At 35.0% G+C, this 19,301-nt stretch overlaps 1 protein-coding gene across 6 annotated transcripts in view; it reads right to left on the reverse strand.

The window, feature by feature from the left end:
- The window catches only part of FBXW7 (F-box and WD repeat domain containing 7), a 219,646-nt gene that overhangs the window by 63,274 nt on the left and 137,071 nt on the right, over window positions 1-19,301 (reverse strand). Inside the window, exon 4 of one of the 6 annotated variants that reach the window (XM_070504913.1) lies at window positions 4,398-7,035. The exons of the other annotated variants lie outside the window; for them this stretch is intronic. Within the exon in view, the coding sequence (XP_070361014.1) occupies window positions 6,964-7,035 (72 nt within the window). The 3' untranslated portion in view covers window positions 4,398-6,963. Of the gene's footprint in view, window positions 1-4,397; window positions 7,036-19,301 lie in introns of those variants that run through there. 6 annotated transcript variants of the gene reach the window in all.

Raw genomic sequence — 19,301 nt, forward strand, 5'->3', positions numbered from 1 at the left:
AATTTTTCTCTTTCATATTTAAAAGCCCTCAAAGAACTTTATAGTCACATGTATTTACATGCAGATAGTCACCAGTATTTACACTCAAAGATAAGGAAGATATGAAGCTCTCTAAACTCCTTGGAGTGTGATCCTAAAGGAGGAAAAAACGATTCGGAATTGCAAAGAATTTGGACTGGGAAAATTAAAACTAAAATCAACAGTGTTCATTCTCCTGCTTATAAGAACACAGAAATTATTACGAAGTAAAACTAGTTTTTCATTTTCAAGAAATTATTTACGATGATAATAGGAGTGAAAGCTAAGGCTGTTTGTATATCAAATGCTGGGTTTTACACTAGATACCAAGTTTCTGGTAAACACAAAGTGGTGACATTCCAATTCAACTCATTTTTTTAATCAGTAAATAGCTGCCCTCAACTGGATAGTACAGAGCATTACAACTCTAGAAAACGAAACAGTAAATCAAGTTACGTATCTACAACAATATATTTTTGTAAAAAAGAGACATTAATGATTGAGTAAAGTGAGTACTAATTTCCAAATGTACATACTAACAAGTTTCATCTTTTTTGGAGGATTCAAGTTAACATTACTTCTAAAGCAATGTTCTCAATCAGCATGCAAACATTCAAAATACCAAATCTTCAAATACAGAAGAAAATCCTAATCAATGAGGAAAATCACAGACAATGCATAGGAGAACCCCAACTGTTAATACCTTAAAATGCAGCTAGTTCCATGTGTTCAAGAAAAAATAAAGTCTTAGTCTCAACTATACTTTCAAAAACATTTAAGATATTCTTAATTATTAGCCCCCCTCCCAAACTGAGACTCTTCAAAGCAGACAAACTCTTTGATCATACCAATATTTGATCGTGTCAACAAATACTAAGCACAATATAGTAAGCAGGAGCATCAATGCTGGAGCCAAACTGCTTTAGTCCAAAGCCTGGTTCTACCACTTATTAGTGGAATGACCTTCGATTAATGCCTCTCTGCCTCAGTTTCATCTACAGAGAACCTAACTCACAGGACTGTTATGAGGATCAAATCAGTTAACGTAAGTGAAGCACACAGAAGAACGCTTCACATCTAGTAAGTGCTCAATGCTGTTAGCTACAGTACTGCTACCACTATTAGGATCAAAAACCACATAGAGCTTTGTAGATTACATTTCAATTTTAAATGTCACTAGGAAAGCAAGCAGAGGTTCTGAAATCCACCTGTAACCGCTTTGCAATAGAATATTTTAACAACATAATCATCTACAAGTTTTAAAAAGACTTTTCCATAACTCTGTCAAAATTTTTACCTAAAAATGAAGCTACAGTATCTTAGCTGTAGCATCCTGGCATGTTAAGATTCCAGATAATGAAGCCAGGTACCTGAGGGGTACTATAGATATTAAACCGATTTGTTGCTTCTCCTGTTTGGTGACTCAGGGGTCTTGAGGATTTGTGAGCTTGTTATCTAGAAGAGAGAATGCCTTCAGGGAGGTTGTGATCACCCAATGGTGGGTCCTAAGCAACCACTAAAGCCCAGAAGTCAGATTGCCCAGGGCTTATCAGGAGTGACCTCTGTTTCTCCAAAGCTCCTCCTGTCAAGCCCCTTAGCTCTATAAAACCCCTCTGCTTTCTGTTCTTAGGGAGGCAGATTTGAGTGAACCCAGGCTCCCACCTTCTCTTTTTGGCCAATTCAAATAAATCCATCTCCAAGCACGGATGTCTCAGTGTTTGGCTTGCTGGGCATCGGGCACACAAATTTGAGATTAACAGCTTCAGTATCAGTACCAGTGATTATCCATGCAAGAAGAACTCAACATGGGGAAACTTGTAGTAAGTTACCTTAAATAAATAAATAAATTACATATGGTAATTTATTGTGCCCACTTAACACTTTCTGATTTCCTTTCTTCTAAAAGTTTGCAGTGGTCAAAAATGATTATATATAAATGCTACATGTAACAAAATATCACCAATATGGTATTTCTAAAATGTATTATAGTCCCATACACTCCAAGTCTCTTAAAACAACAACAAGATTTCCAGCAGTTTATTCTGGATTTTAACCTTTTCTTTCATTCATTATTTTACGGAGGCTAGGATTTAACTGCTCTTGACCAAAGGCCACAGCATATGAGTGGCACAAAGATTTTCCATCTTTCATAAACTATTCTTCTTTTTTCTTTCTTTCTTTTATTTTTCCGGTGAGGAAGATTGGCCCTCAGCTAACATCTGTTGCCAATCTTCCTCTTTTTTTTTCTTGAGGAAGACTGTCACTGAGCTAACGTCTGTGGCAATCTTCCTCTATTTTGTATATAGGTTACTGCCACAGCACAGCTTGATGAGTGGTGCATAGGTCCACACCCAGGATCTGAACCTTCGAACCCCACGCTGCCAAAGCAGAGTGTATGAACTTAACCACTACACCACCAGGCTGGCCCTTCATAAACTATTCTTGAATCAGCTAAAACAAATCACTTGGAAGATACAAGTTTACCTACAAGGACAAATGATTTTTATACCAAGTTTTTCAAAGGCTCACGTCAAAAACTTTTGACAGGCAGAATATCAGAATATGCCATTTAAACTCAGTACTATTCATCCCCTCTGTGAATTTAAGCAACAGGTGACTTACTCTTTTGTAGAAACAGAAAAAAATTCCAGATGCTAAAAATTATACCACTACGAAAGTGAAACTAATCAGAAATCAATATCCTTTTGCAATGAGAATATGGTATTACAAAGCATACTCATTTATTCAGGGATAATGAGTAAGATACAGCATTCTCGGTATCTAAGTCACTTTTTCAGTCTTTCATAACACCTTAAATACCAGAATGTTACAGTATATCCCTGGTCTAGGCAATTCATGCACTACAAAGAGCAATTCAAACAGAAAGGAAAACACTGATAAATCAAGAAATTAAGTTCTTTGGTTAAACGATGAATAAACTGTCAAATTTGTATTAGTAAAAACTTCCAAACAACATATCATTACTTCAATTGTAGAAATAAAACTATAATTAGATTCAGCATGAAAGAAAAATTTAAATATATGGCATTCCCTTTAAAGTTTTATTATTCATAAAAGCCATAAGTCAATGAACAGAAACATTTTATAAAAATTAAAATCACATTCAAAATGATTCCTTAAAAAATTCTAAAACACATTTAAACGCTCAAAGTGTTCACTTAAGAAAGATTCCAACTTTCAATTATAACGTATTTGAGATATTATATTCATGTAAACATTTAATGGGTCACAACATATTATTGACCTCTCTGCTAATTTTCTTTATTTGGGCACCATGGGCAGCCCCTAACTACTTAAGAGAAATTAGCTTGGATTCTAAAACAGCACATACAGTTTACATAAGGGTTATAAAGCGTGACCTGGTAACTGGACATTTGCAAAATGAAAGCATTATATATATATGTACATGTATACATATATGTATAAGTAGCATTTTCAAAATAAAAATGCTACAGCATTAGGTTAAGTATTATAACTGCTTTGATTTATATAATCAAGGTCTGATTGCTGTACATTTAGGTTGTTTCTGAATTCTGCTGGAAATTTCCAGTTATTTCTAAATAATAGGCTGAAAATAAAGTTACAAATTAAGAAGTAAAATATAGAAAAACTAACCAAACAAGTCCTTACAAATGATGACAAAACAACCCCATGGTAGACCAGAAATTCCATGATTCAAAAAACCAAACTATTTTTAAGTTATTTACAACTAAATTATTCTTGACTAAAACTGTTGCGTCAATCAACTTTCAGCGAAATTATCTGGAGTTCATACTCCATGTAAACTTATCAGTATACAAAAAATACTGGGTGAATTTTAAGTTCTAGTTTCAGCTCCACTACTAACCTATGACGTTAGGTAAGTCTCTTAACTTGTGTCAGATTTCAGTTTTCTAGAATGAGAGCCTGGAGCGGATGATTGAAAATGAAGTCCCGTACAGTTTTAAGAGTATATTACAGTTCTAATAGTACCAAGTATAGAGCTTTCCTGTAAAGTGATGTACGATCAATTTGGTGAGCCTTTATTTTAGTTTAGTGATTAGTATAACTACAGTTTTACAAAGTTTATATAAATAGAATTCACTGCTTCAATTGTGTATACCTTCGAAAAACAGAAATCTATCCCTGTGTTGTGAATATGCATTAGTGTTGTATAATAATAAAAAAAATTTTCATTAGAAAAAAGTCACGAGCATAAATGATTTTTAAAAATGATTTAAAAAGATGAAATTCAAGAAAAAAAGGTTTTTTCTGATCCCATATTATACTGTAATAACATACATATTTTTCTTTTTCTACTTATCATAGTGACCACCTAAACAGTGACATACAGAGTATATTTGATTTTTTTTAATGAGTAAACTTTGGATTTTATTACCATATTTGTGTCTTAGAACTTTAGCTGTTAATACTACATTGACACTTTTCCTCATTCCTTAAGCATTTAAAGAAATATTTGAGATAAAACAAAAACCCAACTATTGAATTGAATTTTTTAAGTATTTCAGAAATGCCCAGTATGAAGTCCTTAATGACTATAACATAACTTGTCTCGTGATTAAGTTTAACTCTTACAGTCTGTGCTGGGTTACCCCAGCTGTTAAACTGGTCTTACACAGCTGCTCACCAAGAATTTAGTTGATGATTATTATAGTTATACCTTTAAGTCAACTATGACAAAAATGACATAGTAATTACAGGTATTTCAGTCATGCAAAACCCTCATGTGATGACAGAGTAAATGATTTAAAGCAACTTAATTTCTACAATTCTCAAAATAAATTTGAATTGTGAGAAGGATGACAAAAACTCCTTTATAGCAGTTTTTCAAGGTCTATCATTTAGGTTATTTTTGTGAACAAGTTTTAAGCATAAAGGAGCATTAATCTTTTGGTTAAACTAAATATTACTTATCAGTCATTTATTTCCCCTATAAAAATTCTGAAGAGTGTCACAGGCCAGGGAGTCATAAATAAGGACATAATACTAATAATTCTTGTAAAGCACAATACGTAATATACGTGGTTTTTCTATATAACTTTAACAAAAATTAAACTAAGCTATAATATAGGAAGTTCACCAAATTGATGGTTTAATACATTACAGGGATTTATCCTATGAAAACTAAAAAGCTGAACCTATGGAAATGTAAGATATTTGACAGAATGTTGACACTTAAAGTAAGGAGTGGGGAGCTAATTATGTTTCCCACACTGTTGAGTTTTTGAAGCAATTATAAACAAAAGTCAAGTATTTTGAGTGAGATGAACATAGTTCCACAGTTTCATTTATATAATTCTCAGTAAGATGCTTTGAAAGCATGTGAGAATTATCAATATTCACTGAATACTAATAAATTATTCATTGATAAATATTCACTTCATCAAGTTTAAGTATAGAATTACTTTAGGCATAGAAAATATTTTAAGTATAGAATTAAACTATAGAAAATACATATTTAAGGTCTCATTCTTAGATGGGCTGACAGTTGATACCACTGGTCTTTTACATTGTCAAAATTACGTATTCAGTAAAATACATTTTCTGATAAACATCAACATTAATTTTACGGATGACGTTTAAATCAAACTGACAGTCTAAGTTTTCATTTTTTCCAATAAATAAAACACTAATTGGTTATCAAGAAAGATTAAAAACAACAAAACAAAACTCAATCCCTGTAACTGCCTGATTATGCTTGAAACAGAATGATGTTGGGATAGAAGGAGGAAGCCAAGGACGGTAGGAGACTATCAGAGATCAACACAAGATATAAAGGAAGTTTGCACCTATAGGACTTAGAAAACACAAATGTACTCTTTTAGATTGGTACAATGATGTGAGGGAAGGATTAAACACTGACAGAGTTCCTAATAGATGATGCTTTATTTCATTTACATATCACAAGAGTGTGAGGTATCATCCTACATTTTATAGACAAGGAAACCAAAGCTTGGAAAGATTTAAAAATTTGCCCAAGGTAACACAGGTGCCAGCCAGTGGAGTTAAGACTTTTACCCTAGTATGTCTAATTCCTAAACTCATGCTTTGTAACAGAAAATATAATCAATTCTATAGACTGTTAAGCCTAACTTAGTTTGTTACTTCCTAATCTAGTTGTTTGGAGATTTATTTTTGTTTTTGGTGAGGAAGATTGGTCCTGAATTAACATCTGTTGCCAATCTCCCTCTTTTTGCTTGAGGAAGATTGTCCCTGAGCTAAAATCTGTGCCAATCTTCCTCTATTTTATATGCAGGATGCTGCTACAGCATGACTTGATGAGCAGTGCATAGGTCTGCACCCAGGATCCAAAACCACGAACCCCGGGCTGCCAAAGTGGAGCGTATGAACCCAACCACTACGCCACCGGGCTAGCCCCTGGAGATTTACTTTTTATATGTTTCGGATATAAGTTTGCCAGACAACTGAGTTCTAGATAACTGACAAAGTATTATATAAGACACATAAATTACATAAGGTATCTGTTTTAACGAGCCTGATTTTTATGAAGGCTAAATGAAAAAAAAATTCATAAAAGCAGAGATATTATGACCTCCTATAGCAAACTGAGTTTCTCAAAGATGGTCACAGCAATATCCCCCCATTTGGCATGCTCTTCTTACAATGTACTTTTAACACTCCTTCTAATGAGAGCTGGAGTCTGTTTCAGCCAAGAGAGAATGTGAAAGTTGGATTATGTGACTTACTAGGCTAAGTCAAAAAAGGAGATTTAGCTTCCAACTTGCTTGCTGGAATACTCACATGGTAGCCCTGATATGCTGTTTTAAGTAGTCTGATCGCCCTGAGGCCACCATGCTGTGAAGAAGCCCCAACTAGCCCAGGTGAAAAGACAAGACATGGAGAAGTCCTGAGACTATATGAAGATTCTTGGCCAGCCCCTAGCTGTTCTAGACAGCTGCTGTTTCACCTCCAGCCACCATCTGACTGCAACACTGAATCAGCAATGCCCAAGTGAGCCTTTCCCGAATTCATAACCTACAAGAACAATGAGAAATAATAAAATAATTGTTGCTTGTTATAATCTATAAAGCTTTGGGATGACTGGTTAGGTGGCAATAGATAACTAAAACATCTTACAAAACAAGGAACTCCAAGAACACTAATTTACTGTTGTAATATGACAGACAGTCATCCTAGTAGAGTGTTAATTTCAAAATTTAACAACAATGGAAAGGATAACAGGTGATCTAGAATGAAAATTTAAGTGAATGGGTATTGGAGGGTGGCAAAAGTTTTGGTGACAAATTCCCACGTTGATAATGCCAATTGGAAATGAGGTGTTTTGCAAGTCTCTGGCTATTTTAATAATAAACTTGACAAACTATTACAAACTACATTGACTTGGATTTACATCCAAACTAGTTTGATATGTGACAAATAAAGGAAATATCAACTTACGTTTGGATTTCCTACAATCATGCTTTTGTCTTTATTCCAAGCAAATTCAAATGATTAAGGAGCAGGCAGGTAAAATAGAAAGAAACAGGTCTGGTTTAAGACCTGGAAAGCCTATATAAAAGGTGCAATTGATTATTGTCATGTAAGCACACGAGCCCAGCAAAGCCAGATATTCCACATTTGCAAAAAAAGGTGAAAAATCAATATTTTTATGTGAATTCTCCAGATTTTTAAATGTTGGCAACAAATTTAAATGTGTTAAGAAAAAACTATATAAGACACTAGTTTCAATCTCTGCTCTGTTTCTTTCTGGAATAAAGAAGCATAAAATATAATACAAATTAAACATAAGATTATTGATATCTAAATGATATAGAATAATAATTCTAAAAGTTTTAATCCTCTTTTCTATACCAGTTAACAGAGTGAAATAGTGATGAGAAATAAAGCCAAAAGCTGAAACTGTAAAGGATAAACAATACAGATGTACCTAGCATATTTAAAATTTGTATTCATTAGAGCCTAAGGCAGATGGCAGTATATTGGTAAACTACAAAAGTTCATTCTAGAAAATTAAATTTATAATGTAGACATATAAAACCAACATCTGTAGCTAAGCAAATGAATAACTCTTGGCATGTCCCAAATTTACCAGTACTTTCTTCATCCTTCTCTTCCTCATTTGCATGTGATTTCAATTCAGAAATTGCCATTTAACATCATCCAGAAAAACAGAAAACTAAAGCATTTTCACTTTGAAAGTAAAGCATCTTCTAAAAGCAATCGCAATTTCTAAAGTAGAGAAGCTACCTTTAGTAATAGATCAGCAAAGACCAAGTGACAGAAGGACATGGTACATTTGAACAAAGTAAATCCTTCTCTAGAAAAAAATACAAAAAAAATCTTACACATTATTTTTAGCCCTGATGATCTATGAAAGCAATCATCATTCTTCTATTTACATTTCATATAATGAGAGGTTAATGTTTACATGCAAGATGCTATCCTGACAACAATTCTTACTGCTAGGAAGAATCAAGTTAACATTCTACATCAATAATCAAGTTAACATTCTACGTCAAGAATCAAGTTAACATTCTACGTCAAATACAGCTAGTAGCTATACCAACATTTCACAAAATGTGTTCTCTAAAATATACCCCAAACAGAGATAATTTCAACCTGACTGAAACTATTCTTCAATTTGCAATGACAGCTTTCATTTGTTTATAATCATCTCTTCACTGTGAAAAATGTAGGTATTTCCTGTAATATCAAGTAGTAACTCTTGAATTTCTACAGAAGTACCAAAGAGATTCTTCCCTTGCATTTATTCTAGTTCCAGTTATTCAGGTCAAGAACACCTAAGTATCATTTTAGAACAGAACTAGCATGTCCATCTCTTCTGAACATTTTCATGAGAGGATTCAAAGTCCCAAGACTACCAAAATTCACTTTCAGCTTCTCTTTCAAATTCCTTCTAGGTTCAACATTAACAACCAATTAGGGGAAAAAATACCTGTCAGGAGCAAAAGTGCTTCATGGTTAGTACTAACAAAATTTACAATATCAAACAGCTGGACTCTATGCTAAAAGTGACAATAATTTAAGCAAAGATCCATAGAATAATTTCAACCCACCTAACAGAGTAGGTATCTTTTGCACTAAAAATATTTTTTGTAGCATGTTATCTAGCCTGCACTAGTTAGTTAAGCTAGTTATAGTGTAGTCTTGCAACATTACAATAATAAATCTTATGAAATATAATAGCTAACATTTATTAAGGACTTACTATCCACCCATCAGACAGCCCTGGTGGTCTAGTGGTTAAGATCTGGTGTTCTCACTGCCACAGCCAGGGTTCACTTCCCAGTCAGGGAAACACAACAGCATTTGTCAGTTGTCATACCACCACGTGGTGTTGGGATGCTGAAAGGTACGCCACCAGTATTTCAAATACCAGCAGGGTCAACCACGGTGGACAGGTTTAAGCAGAGCTTCCAGATTAGACAGACTAGGAAGAAGGCTACCCACTTTCAAAGAATTGGCTATGAAAACCCACAAATAACAGTGGAGCACTGTCTGAATTAGCACCAGAAGAAGAGAGAATGGCACAAAAAAGACATGGCAGGATTCCACTCTGCCGTACACAGGGTGGCTAGGAGTCAAAATTGACTCCACAGCAGTAACAACAAATCTGCCAGTTACTTTTCTAAGTACTTTAAACAGACTATTTCATTGAATCCTTTCAATAACCCTACATTTTTGATGATACTACAGTCATGCATTACTTAACAACAAGAATACATTCTCAGAAATGCATCACTAGGCAATTTCATCATCGTGCGAACATCACAGAGTGTACTCACACAGACCTGGATGTATAGCCTACTACACAACTAGGCTATACGGTACTAATCTCATGGACTACCGTCGTGTTATGTGATCCATTGTTGACCGAAAGGTCCTTATACCGAGAACGACTGTACTATCATCCTTAAGATAACTCTACAAGAGAAGTTAACAGTTTGCCCAAGGTCAAAGTGCCATGAAGTGACAGAGCTAGTATTTGAAAACCCCACAGTCTAACTTCAGAGATCACACTCTCTACTTACCACTGTTTATAAGCATTGATGCATTTGTTACAAATATGCTACTTAGGGCCTGGTCTACTGAATCACTCATGAAGCCCTACATGGGAATTCCTTTTATATAATATTAGCAAAAGGGGTTTTGTGTGTGTGTGTGTCTGTGTGACTGACATGTTTTCACTTCCTGAGAGGACTCAGCACATCCTCCTCTTAATTTTATCACAAGGAAGCAGAGAGAGACCAACTAACAGGCCAATGTTTCCCAAACTTTAATCTACATTAAATCATGTGGGAGCTTGCTAAAAGTGCACATCCTAACTCGAGAGATTTGCTTGAATAGTTCTGGAGTGTAACTGAGCAACTTGCATTTTTAATAAGTACTCCACATGTTTTTGATATATCTGGTCTGGGGTCACACTTTGAAGAATACTTATGTAGGCCCTTATGAGTGGCCAACCTGTATCACCAGTTCATTCCAACTCATCAAAATTCATTCCTTATCTCTTCTCATAGCCTTGTCCTCATAGTCTACTCCAGTATTTCCCCTGGTTTTGATTTTCAAGTACACTTGATCATGTTTATTTATTATATCTGTTTCGCCTACAAACAGGCCATCTCAAATTCCTTGTGGAAGTTAGGATACACATTTCTTTTAAATGCAACCAATTCATTTGGCAGTTCAACACCTAAAGCCAGTATATTAAATTCATAAAGAAAAAAGTCCTTAGGTCACTGACTAAAGCACTTAGTGTGCTATGTATATGCTGCACTTCCACTCCAAACAACTCAATGCTCTTAATACACCTCCAACAGATGCAAACCACTTTAATTTTTGAATGAGTGATGAATAGCACACATTTCTATATATGATGTCTGGTGAAAATGGATGACGCAAAGGTCAAACCAGCTCACAGAAATGCCTCTGAAAAGTTTGGATGCCAACACATATAAAATTGAGAAACTATCATCTAAAAACCTGGAATCTCAGTCACTTTTACAAAATTGGAAAATATGGCAATATCAAGATCACAATTCTCACAGCTACCCTTTTAGAGAAGTTGTGGCTCCCTGGGTCTTATACTCAGTCTATTTGATTCATTTAAATTACCTTTCTGACCCCTATCGCCTCTTGAGTTTGTGTCTCCTACAAATTGTAATATCGGGAAGTAAGGTTAAGAAGATTTTCTGGTTGAAAATCATTTCAATGTAGTCAGGGAATCACTGATGGAAATTAGTTACAGTACAGTTGAATGGTATTCTAGAAATATCTCTAGTACTCATACTAACCTGATTTTCCCAAACCTTCTGACTTTTGAGTGAATCAGAGTGATCTTTTACCTTTGTAAAATACCACCTACCTTCAATTCTGCACTTGCCCCTTCCCCATTAACCTTTTGAAAATAAGATGCCCATGCAGCAGATGCATGCATTTAGCATAGTAACGAGCCCAACACCTTCTTCTCTCCACTCCCATAAAAGCTAGTATTAAATTATGGCACATGTCTGAAGAAAAATGGCAATTCTTTTGGTGCTCAATAACATTGCTAAATTGAACCAAATTTTAACTAGTAAGCTAATGTTTTCTCCAGATACATGTTAAAAAGACAATACTTGGGGCCGGCCGGTGGCGCAGCGGTTAAGTATGCACGTTCCGCTTCTCGGCGGTCCAGGGTTCGCCTGTTCGGATCCTGGGTGCGGACATGGCACTGCTTAGCAAAAGCCATGCTGTGGCAGGCGTCCCACATATAAAGTAGGGGAAGATGGGCATGGATGTTAGCTCAGGGCCAGTCTTCCTCAGCAAAAAGAGGAGGATTGGCAGCAGTTAGCTTGGGACTAATCTTCCTCAAAACAAATAAATAAAATAAATAAATAAATAAAAAGACAATACTTGAATGTCTTCAATCCATCAATAGCATCTAAAAACTCCTCCTCAAAGAAGGAGCAGTTCAGGTATTTCTCAACATATCCAGATACTGATCTCTTTTTGTACTTGTTCTACACTCTAGACCATTAAATATTCACCAAATAGATTATGTTATTAATAGCTAATTTCATTACCTGAGCAAAAACATCAGAATTCAAGCTCAGTGTTTAATCACTTAAGCTCATGTTAATCTGTCAAAATACAGCAATAAATGTGGTTTTCAGAAAATGGTAGTGATACAAAAAAACACAGCAAACACACACGAAACATAACTTTATCAGTTAGAGAATACTGTTCATCATAGCAATGACTTTAAATTGAAAAGAAGTATATCCATATTCAATAGGACTAACTTAGTAAAATTTAGAACTAAAGATCAAAGTTTTGTCACTTCATTATAGTAACTAATTTGAATAAACAATTTATGATATTCAAATTAACAAATCTAAGGAAAAGAAACAAAAAATGAGGCTCTTTTTTTTTTGAGGAAGATTAGCCCTCAGCTAACATCTGCTGCCAATCCTCCTCTTTCTGCTGAGGAAGACTGGCCCTGAGCTAACATCCATGCCCATCTTCCTCTACTTTATATGTGGGACGCCTGCCACAGCATAGCCTGCCAAGTGGTGCCATGTCCGCAACCGGGATCCGAACCAGCAAACCCCAGGCCACCGAAGTGGAATGTGTGCACTTAACCGCTGCGCCACCGGGCCGGCCCCAAAAGACGAGGTTCTTTTAAGTCTTTAAATGTATTATTGCCCCTTCACTCTGTTACACGATCCTCTTTCATGCTCTCCTCTAGGAGTAAACAATGTGTTTCCCCTGAGTTCATCCTAATCTTCCTTCACAAAAAGAGAAGTGTAAACAGTAGCTAAAGACAAAATGTCCTTATTTTCCACCCTGAAACATAATAGAGAAATTAATAATAAGAAGTGCTCTAAAGTATATCTAAGGGAGACATAAAAGTTTAACCGAGGCTCTACTTAAGATGTTGAACTTTCTCTTCAGAAGCTATTAAAAATCAAAAGTAGTCCATAGGTCAAATGCAGCTCAAAGCCAGTTCTTTTGGAACCTACAAAATGTTTTTCTTTTTCCTTTTTTTTCAATTGAATGTTAACATCTTTTAGGGAAGGCATTTGCCCTACAGTTCATAAGAGCCTGAGCCATCTTACTGGCTCAATCATGACTTTCTTCACTCATTCACACTACTTATTTGGGCCTTGTAGATTATATTTCTCATTTCTTCACCCCAAGCAACCAAAAGAAATTGAGGAAGAAGAATCAGCTGTTCAAATATTCTTCAGTTCAGGATGATCAGGTGGTTACATCCTGCAACATTAACTTCTATACTAACACAAGAGGAAATGTGGACAAGAAAGAGAGCCCCCTAGAGATCATTCTTTTCTCACTCATATGCTGAGGAAGCTCATAACGACAAGACTTTTGTTTTTAATGCATTTATGCACAGATACTTGAGAAATTTTCAAAGAGCATACTTCTATTCTCAAAGCACAGTCAATTTGTACATGTGTGTACATTTATCCCATGGCTCACTCTTGCTTTACTTTGTCATTATCGTTGTTTTAAAATAGCAAAATGAAGATATGCTAGTTGCTGGTTTAAAAAAAAAAAGACAACCCTAGGTATCTCACCATATTATATGACAATGCACGTAACTACTCCAAATATTAATTTCAAAATCTGAGCAAGAAATAGTATACTAGAACACAAAGTAGAAGAGAGACAGCACTTACTAAATACATTCAAATACATTAAAAGCAGCTCTAGCAATAGTAATAAGGTACTATATGGCCCTCTAGTGTTCAATGAAAAAACAGATGAATTCTTAAGTAATTCTTTTTTATGACATTTCATAAGGAAAAATAATACTTTGATTACTAAGTATGCTGAACATGTTCACGTATGACTTCTACAAAAACTTAAATATGCTGTATCTTCTGTAGCTTTATTTCTTTGTGCCTTCTTTTGAAGTACTATGCATATTTAGAGTATTCACTGAAAGAATTCTTAAGTGTTTTTAAAGTTTTTCCCAGAAAAATATCCCAATACTAAACAGAAAAGAAACAGTATTTCTCAATTAAAACCAAACAGTATTGAATTTAAGGCAATTTTCAAAGAAGAAACAAAAATAAATGAATAGTGTCATGACTACAAATCAGGTATTTAAAACACACCTAATCTAAATTCTCTAACCATATTTTCTGTTGTCTGTGTTCTACTTTTGTAATTCATCCTACTTGTTATTCCTCTTTATCATAATTTATAGATAACAGGGATTTATTATAGTAACCAAAGCAATAAAATACATGAAAATGTGTCCCTCAGAAGAAAGGTCAAAAATGAGACTGAATTTCAGTACAGGAGTCAAAGTAAAAAGTAGACTCACAAGCAAAAAGTAATCTTGTTAATAAGATTCTTAAGATTGTAATCACTGATGAAAAGGTTTAAAAATTGATATTTCTGTCTAAATTAAAGTTGGTGAAAGACTAATTTCAAATTGGACTTAAGTTTATTATAGGCTTTTAAAATATATTTTTAAATTCATATTTCTTGTTCATATATTAGAGTTTTGGGGGGCGAACTGGTGTATGAGCAAGATCTAAATAATACTCCCAGCTCTTTCATTCATTTCCTGTAACCTTAAGCAGATAATATTTCCAAGTTAAAACTTTAGAAACTACAGGAAGCTTTTTGTGAAGATCCTGTGCTTGGCATCAAGATCAACCCTCCAAATGTCAAGGAAAGATAAGTTGTCTATGGAGTGGAAACTCTGCAAACGACTCTCCAAAGTATCACAAACATCACAAACCATTAAGAAACAGCCAGGATATAAACAAAGAAAAATTAAACAAATTTGTCCAATATAAATTCATATAGATATTTGGAATATATTCAGTAGTCACCTAGAGAGGTTCTATAGTTGTTCCTAAAAATTCTGCCACTATTCAAAAAAGTTATGACTCCTTATTTTCATTTCTTTGCAGCCTCCTAACACTGTCTAATTCCTACCTATCCTTTAGGTCTCAACCTAGCTTTCATTTCCTCACTGAAGATACCAGTGGTTTAATTATTTAGATGTTGTTACATATGCATTGAGAACATAAAACCAGGAGGGACAATGAAAACGCCAAAAGACAGAATTTTGGTACAAAATAATCTTAGGAGGAACTTGGTAAAGATAGAGCCAAGACGAAAACTGAGTGAGGATGGAGGGACAATAGCAAATAAAATAGAAAATCTAATAGCAACATATTTAAAGTCTTGTATTGAGGTTCAAAAACCTGTAGAGGGGCCAGCCCGGTAGTGCAGCGGTTAAGTTCACACGTTCTGCTTCTCAGCGGCCCAGGGTTCACCGGTTCGGAACCCGGGTGCGGACATGGCACCACTTGGCACGCCATGCTCTGGTAGGCGTCCCATGTATAAAGTAGAGGAAGATGGGCACGGATGTTAGCTCAGGGCCAGGCTTCCTCAGTAAAAAAGAGGAGGACTGCCAGTAGTTAGCTCAGGGCTAATCTTCCTCAAAAAAAAAAAAACCAAACAAAAAAAAAAACAAAAAAACTGTAGACATTCACATTAACTGGAACAGGATTAAACAGGACCATGTTTGTGAAAATACAAAAAAAAAATTTTGTTTTGTGAAACTTCAATTCAATTTTTTAAGCATTATTTGCAAAATACAGTCTTGTAAGACATAGTAGAATCTCAGAGAATCAGGTTTGTCAACAATCTAAATACACATAAATTTCAAAAAACAAAGCTGACTACAACTATCACAATATAAGTAAAAACAAAGAGCTAATGGAGATATAGAATTTGCTCAGAGTTCTGTGAAATATTCTTAAAGCAGGTGAGATCTGAAACAGATCTTAAAAACAACAGAAATTTCCAAGAGGCTATAGGGTGAGAACATTTAAAAGATGAGGAAAAAGCTTAAGCAAAGGTTTCAGAGTAGCCTGAATTCCTCTATGCTCAGAAATATCAAATAAACCCCTGTTGCTGAGGTAAAGAGTAGGGTAGAAACAAGTCAAAGGAAATAAGATGATTTTTGAATTCTGTATATGTTAGACATATAGCAATTATGTTTAAAAGAATAAAAGATAGGCTCTCACTAAATTAGGAATTGAGGGAAACTTCCTCAACTTGATAAAGAACATCTATAGAGAGCATATAGTTAATATCACACTTAATGGTAAGAAACTTTCCCATAAGATCAGGAGCAAGGCACGATGCCCTCTCTCACTTCTGTTTTGCAGTATTGTACTGGAAGTTCTAGCTAATTCAGTATGACAAAAAAAGGAAATAAAGGGAGTGAAGATTAGGAAGGAAGAAATAAAACTGTCTTTATTCACATATGTCATGATGATCTATACAGAAAATTAGAAAGAATCAAAAAAAAAAAACCTCCCAGAAGTAATATGTGATTATAGCAAGGATGCAGGACACAGAGTTAATAGACAAAAGTCAATCACTTTCCTATACACCAGCAATGAACAGGTGAATTTGAAATTAAAAACATATTACCATTTACACTAGCACCCCAAAAATGAAATACTTGGGTATAAATCTAACGAGATATGTACAAGATCTACATGAGGAAAACTACAAAACTCTGACGAAAGACATCAAAGAAGAAGTAACTGGAGAGAGAATCCACACTCTGGGATAGGAAGACTCAATACTGCCAAGATGTCGGTTCTTCCCAACCTGATCTGTAGATTCCATACAATCCCAATCAAAATCCCAGTAACTTATTTTGTGGATATTGACAAGCTGATTCTAAAGTTTATATAGAGAGGCAAAAGACCCAGAATAGCCAATTTAATACTGAAGGAGAAGAACAAATTCAGAGGACTGACACCACCTAACTTGAAGACTTACTATAAAGCTACAGTAATCAACCCAAAGGAGTTGAAAATTCTTGCCTAAATAAAAATATGTACATGAAGGTTGCAACAAGCAGGAATGCAAAATAGTATATACACTGACACTGGTTATGCAAAATATGTATCCATGTGGTCAAAGACCAGCAAGCAATATGTAAATATGTGGTGTTGGTGAAAAATAAACAAACAGACCAAAGGAAGAAAATTTCCTCATTTTCCTTTCCAAACTTGTTTTCTTGACAACGCACAAACACTGCTCCACAGTAAGCAGGCCCTGAAACTTGCAATAATGAGCTCATCCTCACTTGGTTCACCTCTTATCATGTCAGAAAGAATCCCTCAGTGATCAGAAGGGAAAAGACACATATCTCAACCAGAGAAGAAGAAATCTGGTAAGTAAATGAATAAGAAAAATTATAGAAAAGACATCACTGGGTAAATCCTTGCCTTGCTTATGATCATGTAACTTAACATGGAGATAATGAGAGCAATAAAAATGATCATATCAGAAGAGAAACAAAAAAAAACACACACACAGATACAGAGAACAGACTGGTGGTTACCAGAGGGAGAGGGGGTGGACGAGGCTGAAAAGGGTAAAGGGGCTCATGTGTATGGAGACAGACGGCAACTAGACTTCTGGTGGTGAACACAAGACAGTCTGTAGAGAAGTCAAAATATAAGGATGTACACCTGAAATTTATATAATGTTATAAACCAATGTGACCGCAATAAAATTTTTTTTAAATGATCACATCATATGCTGGCACAGCTTTTCAAAACTTGCAAACCATTTTCACATTCATCACCTCCTTTAAACTCTATACAACCCTTTGCAATAAGGACAGGTATCCTATTCCTGTCTAATGTTGAAGAAACTGAGGCTCAAGGAGATTAATGGATGAGCCCAAAGACTGTGCCTAGTAAATGAGAGAGCAGATAGACAGGCCTTGTTATCTCTTTGTTTTTTTCAGCACACAATTCTCCCAAACATTACCTGCCCAATCTATATACCAGGGTTGTGATTCAACAGAGAAAAGCTATCCAACAATGACTTCCATAGGTCACCCTAGGGAAAGATGTTGTCGATACCAAAAAAAAAAAGGGACAAAACAGAGAATCCAGAAATCGATCTACATAGATATAGTCAACTGATTTTTGACAAAGGAGCAAAAGCGATATAATGGGGCAAGACAATCTATTCAATAAATGGTGCTGGAAAAACTGAATATGCACATGCAAAAACTAACTCAAAATGGATCATAGACCTAAATGTAAAATGCAAAACTATAAAACCCCTAGAAAATAACATAGAATAAAACCTAGATGACCTTGGGTATAGTGATGACTTTTTAGATACAACACCAAAGGTACAACCTATGTAAGAAATAATTGATAACCTGGAATTCATTAAAATTTAAAACTTCTGCTCTGTGAAAGACAATGTCAAGAGAATGAGAAGACAAGCCACTGACTGGAGGAAAATATTTGCAGTAGACAATATGATAGAGGCCTGTTATTCAAAATATACAAAGAATTCTTAAAACTCAACAATAAAAAAATGAATAACCTGATTAAAAACAGGCAAAAGATCTGAACCTCATCAAAAAGGATACACAGATGGAAAGTAAGCACATGAAAAGATGTTTAACATAATATGTCATGTTTCAAATTAAAACAATGAGTTACTACTACACACCTATTAGAATGGCCAAAATCCAAAACACAGACAACAACAAATGCTGGCAACAGGAACACTCATTAATTGCTGGTGGGAAGGCAAAACGCTACTGCCAATCTGGAAAGACAGTTTGGCAGTTTCTTACAAAATTAAACATACTCTTAAACCATACAATCCAGCAATCACAGTCATTGGTATTTACCCAAAGGAGTTGAAAATTCTTGCCCAAATAAAAATATGTACATGGAGGTTGCAACAAGCAGGAATGCAAAACAGTACATACACTGACACTGGTTATGCAAAATGTGTATCCATGTGGTCAAAGACCAGCAAGCAATACGTAAAAATTTATTCACTAATTAGTTACTGACAAATTATTACGTACTGCGGTGCCTTATACATGATAAAACTATTAGGCAAGATAAATCAAAGGCTTGAATAGGAGAGAGGCAGAAAAACAATTTTAATACAATGTGATGCGAGTCATAATAAATATACCATGGGAGCAGAGATTAAGTTGGGGCCTCTTTGGGGAGGGATGAAAACAGATGTTTGGGTGTTGGCTTTAGGGGTTATTCCACATCCCACCTCCTCTCACAATTACTAATACTGTTTCACTGAATTTTCAATTTTTAACAAATGTGCAGCCTGTATCCAGAATAAGATCTGGGTTCAAATCCTAGCTCCACTACTTACTGGCTGACTGGTCATTGATGAATTACTTAACCTCTCTCCACTTGTTTCTC

This window comes from Equus asinus, chromosome 3 (assembly GCF_041296235.1).
Source record: "Equus asinus isolate D_3611 breed Donkey chromosome 3, EquAss-T2T_v2, whole genome shotgun sequence".
Taxonomy (NCBI): domain Eukaryota; kingdom Metazoa; phylum Chordata; class Mammalia; order Perissodactyla; family Equidae; genus Equus; species Equus asinus.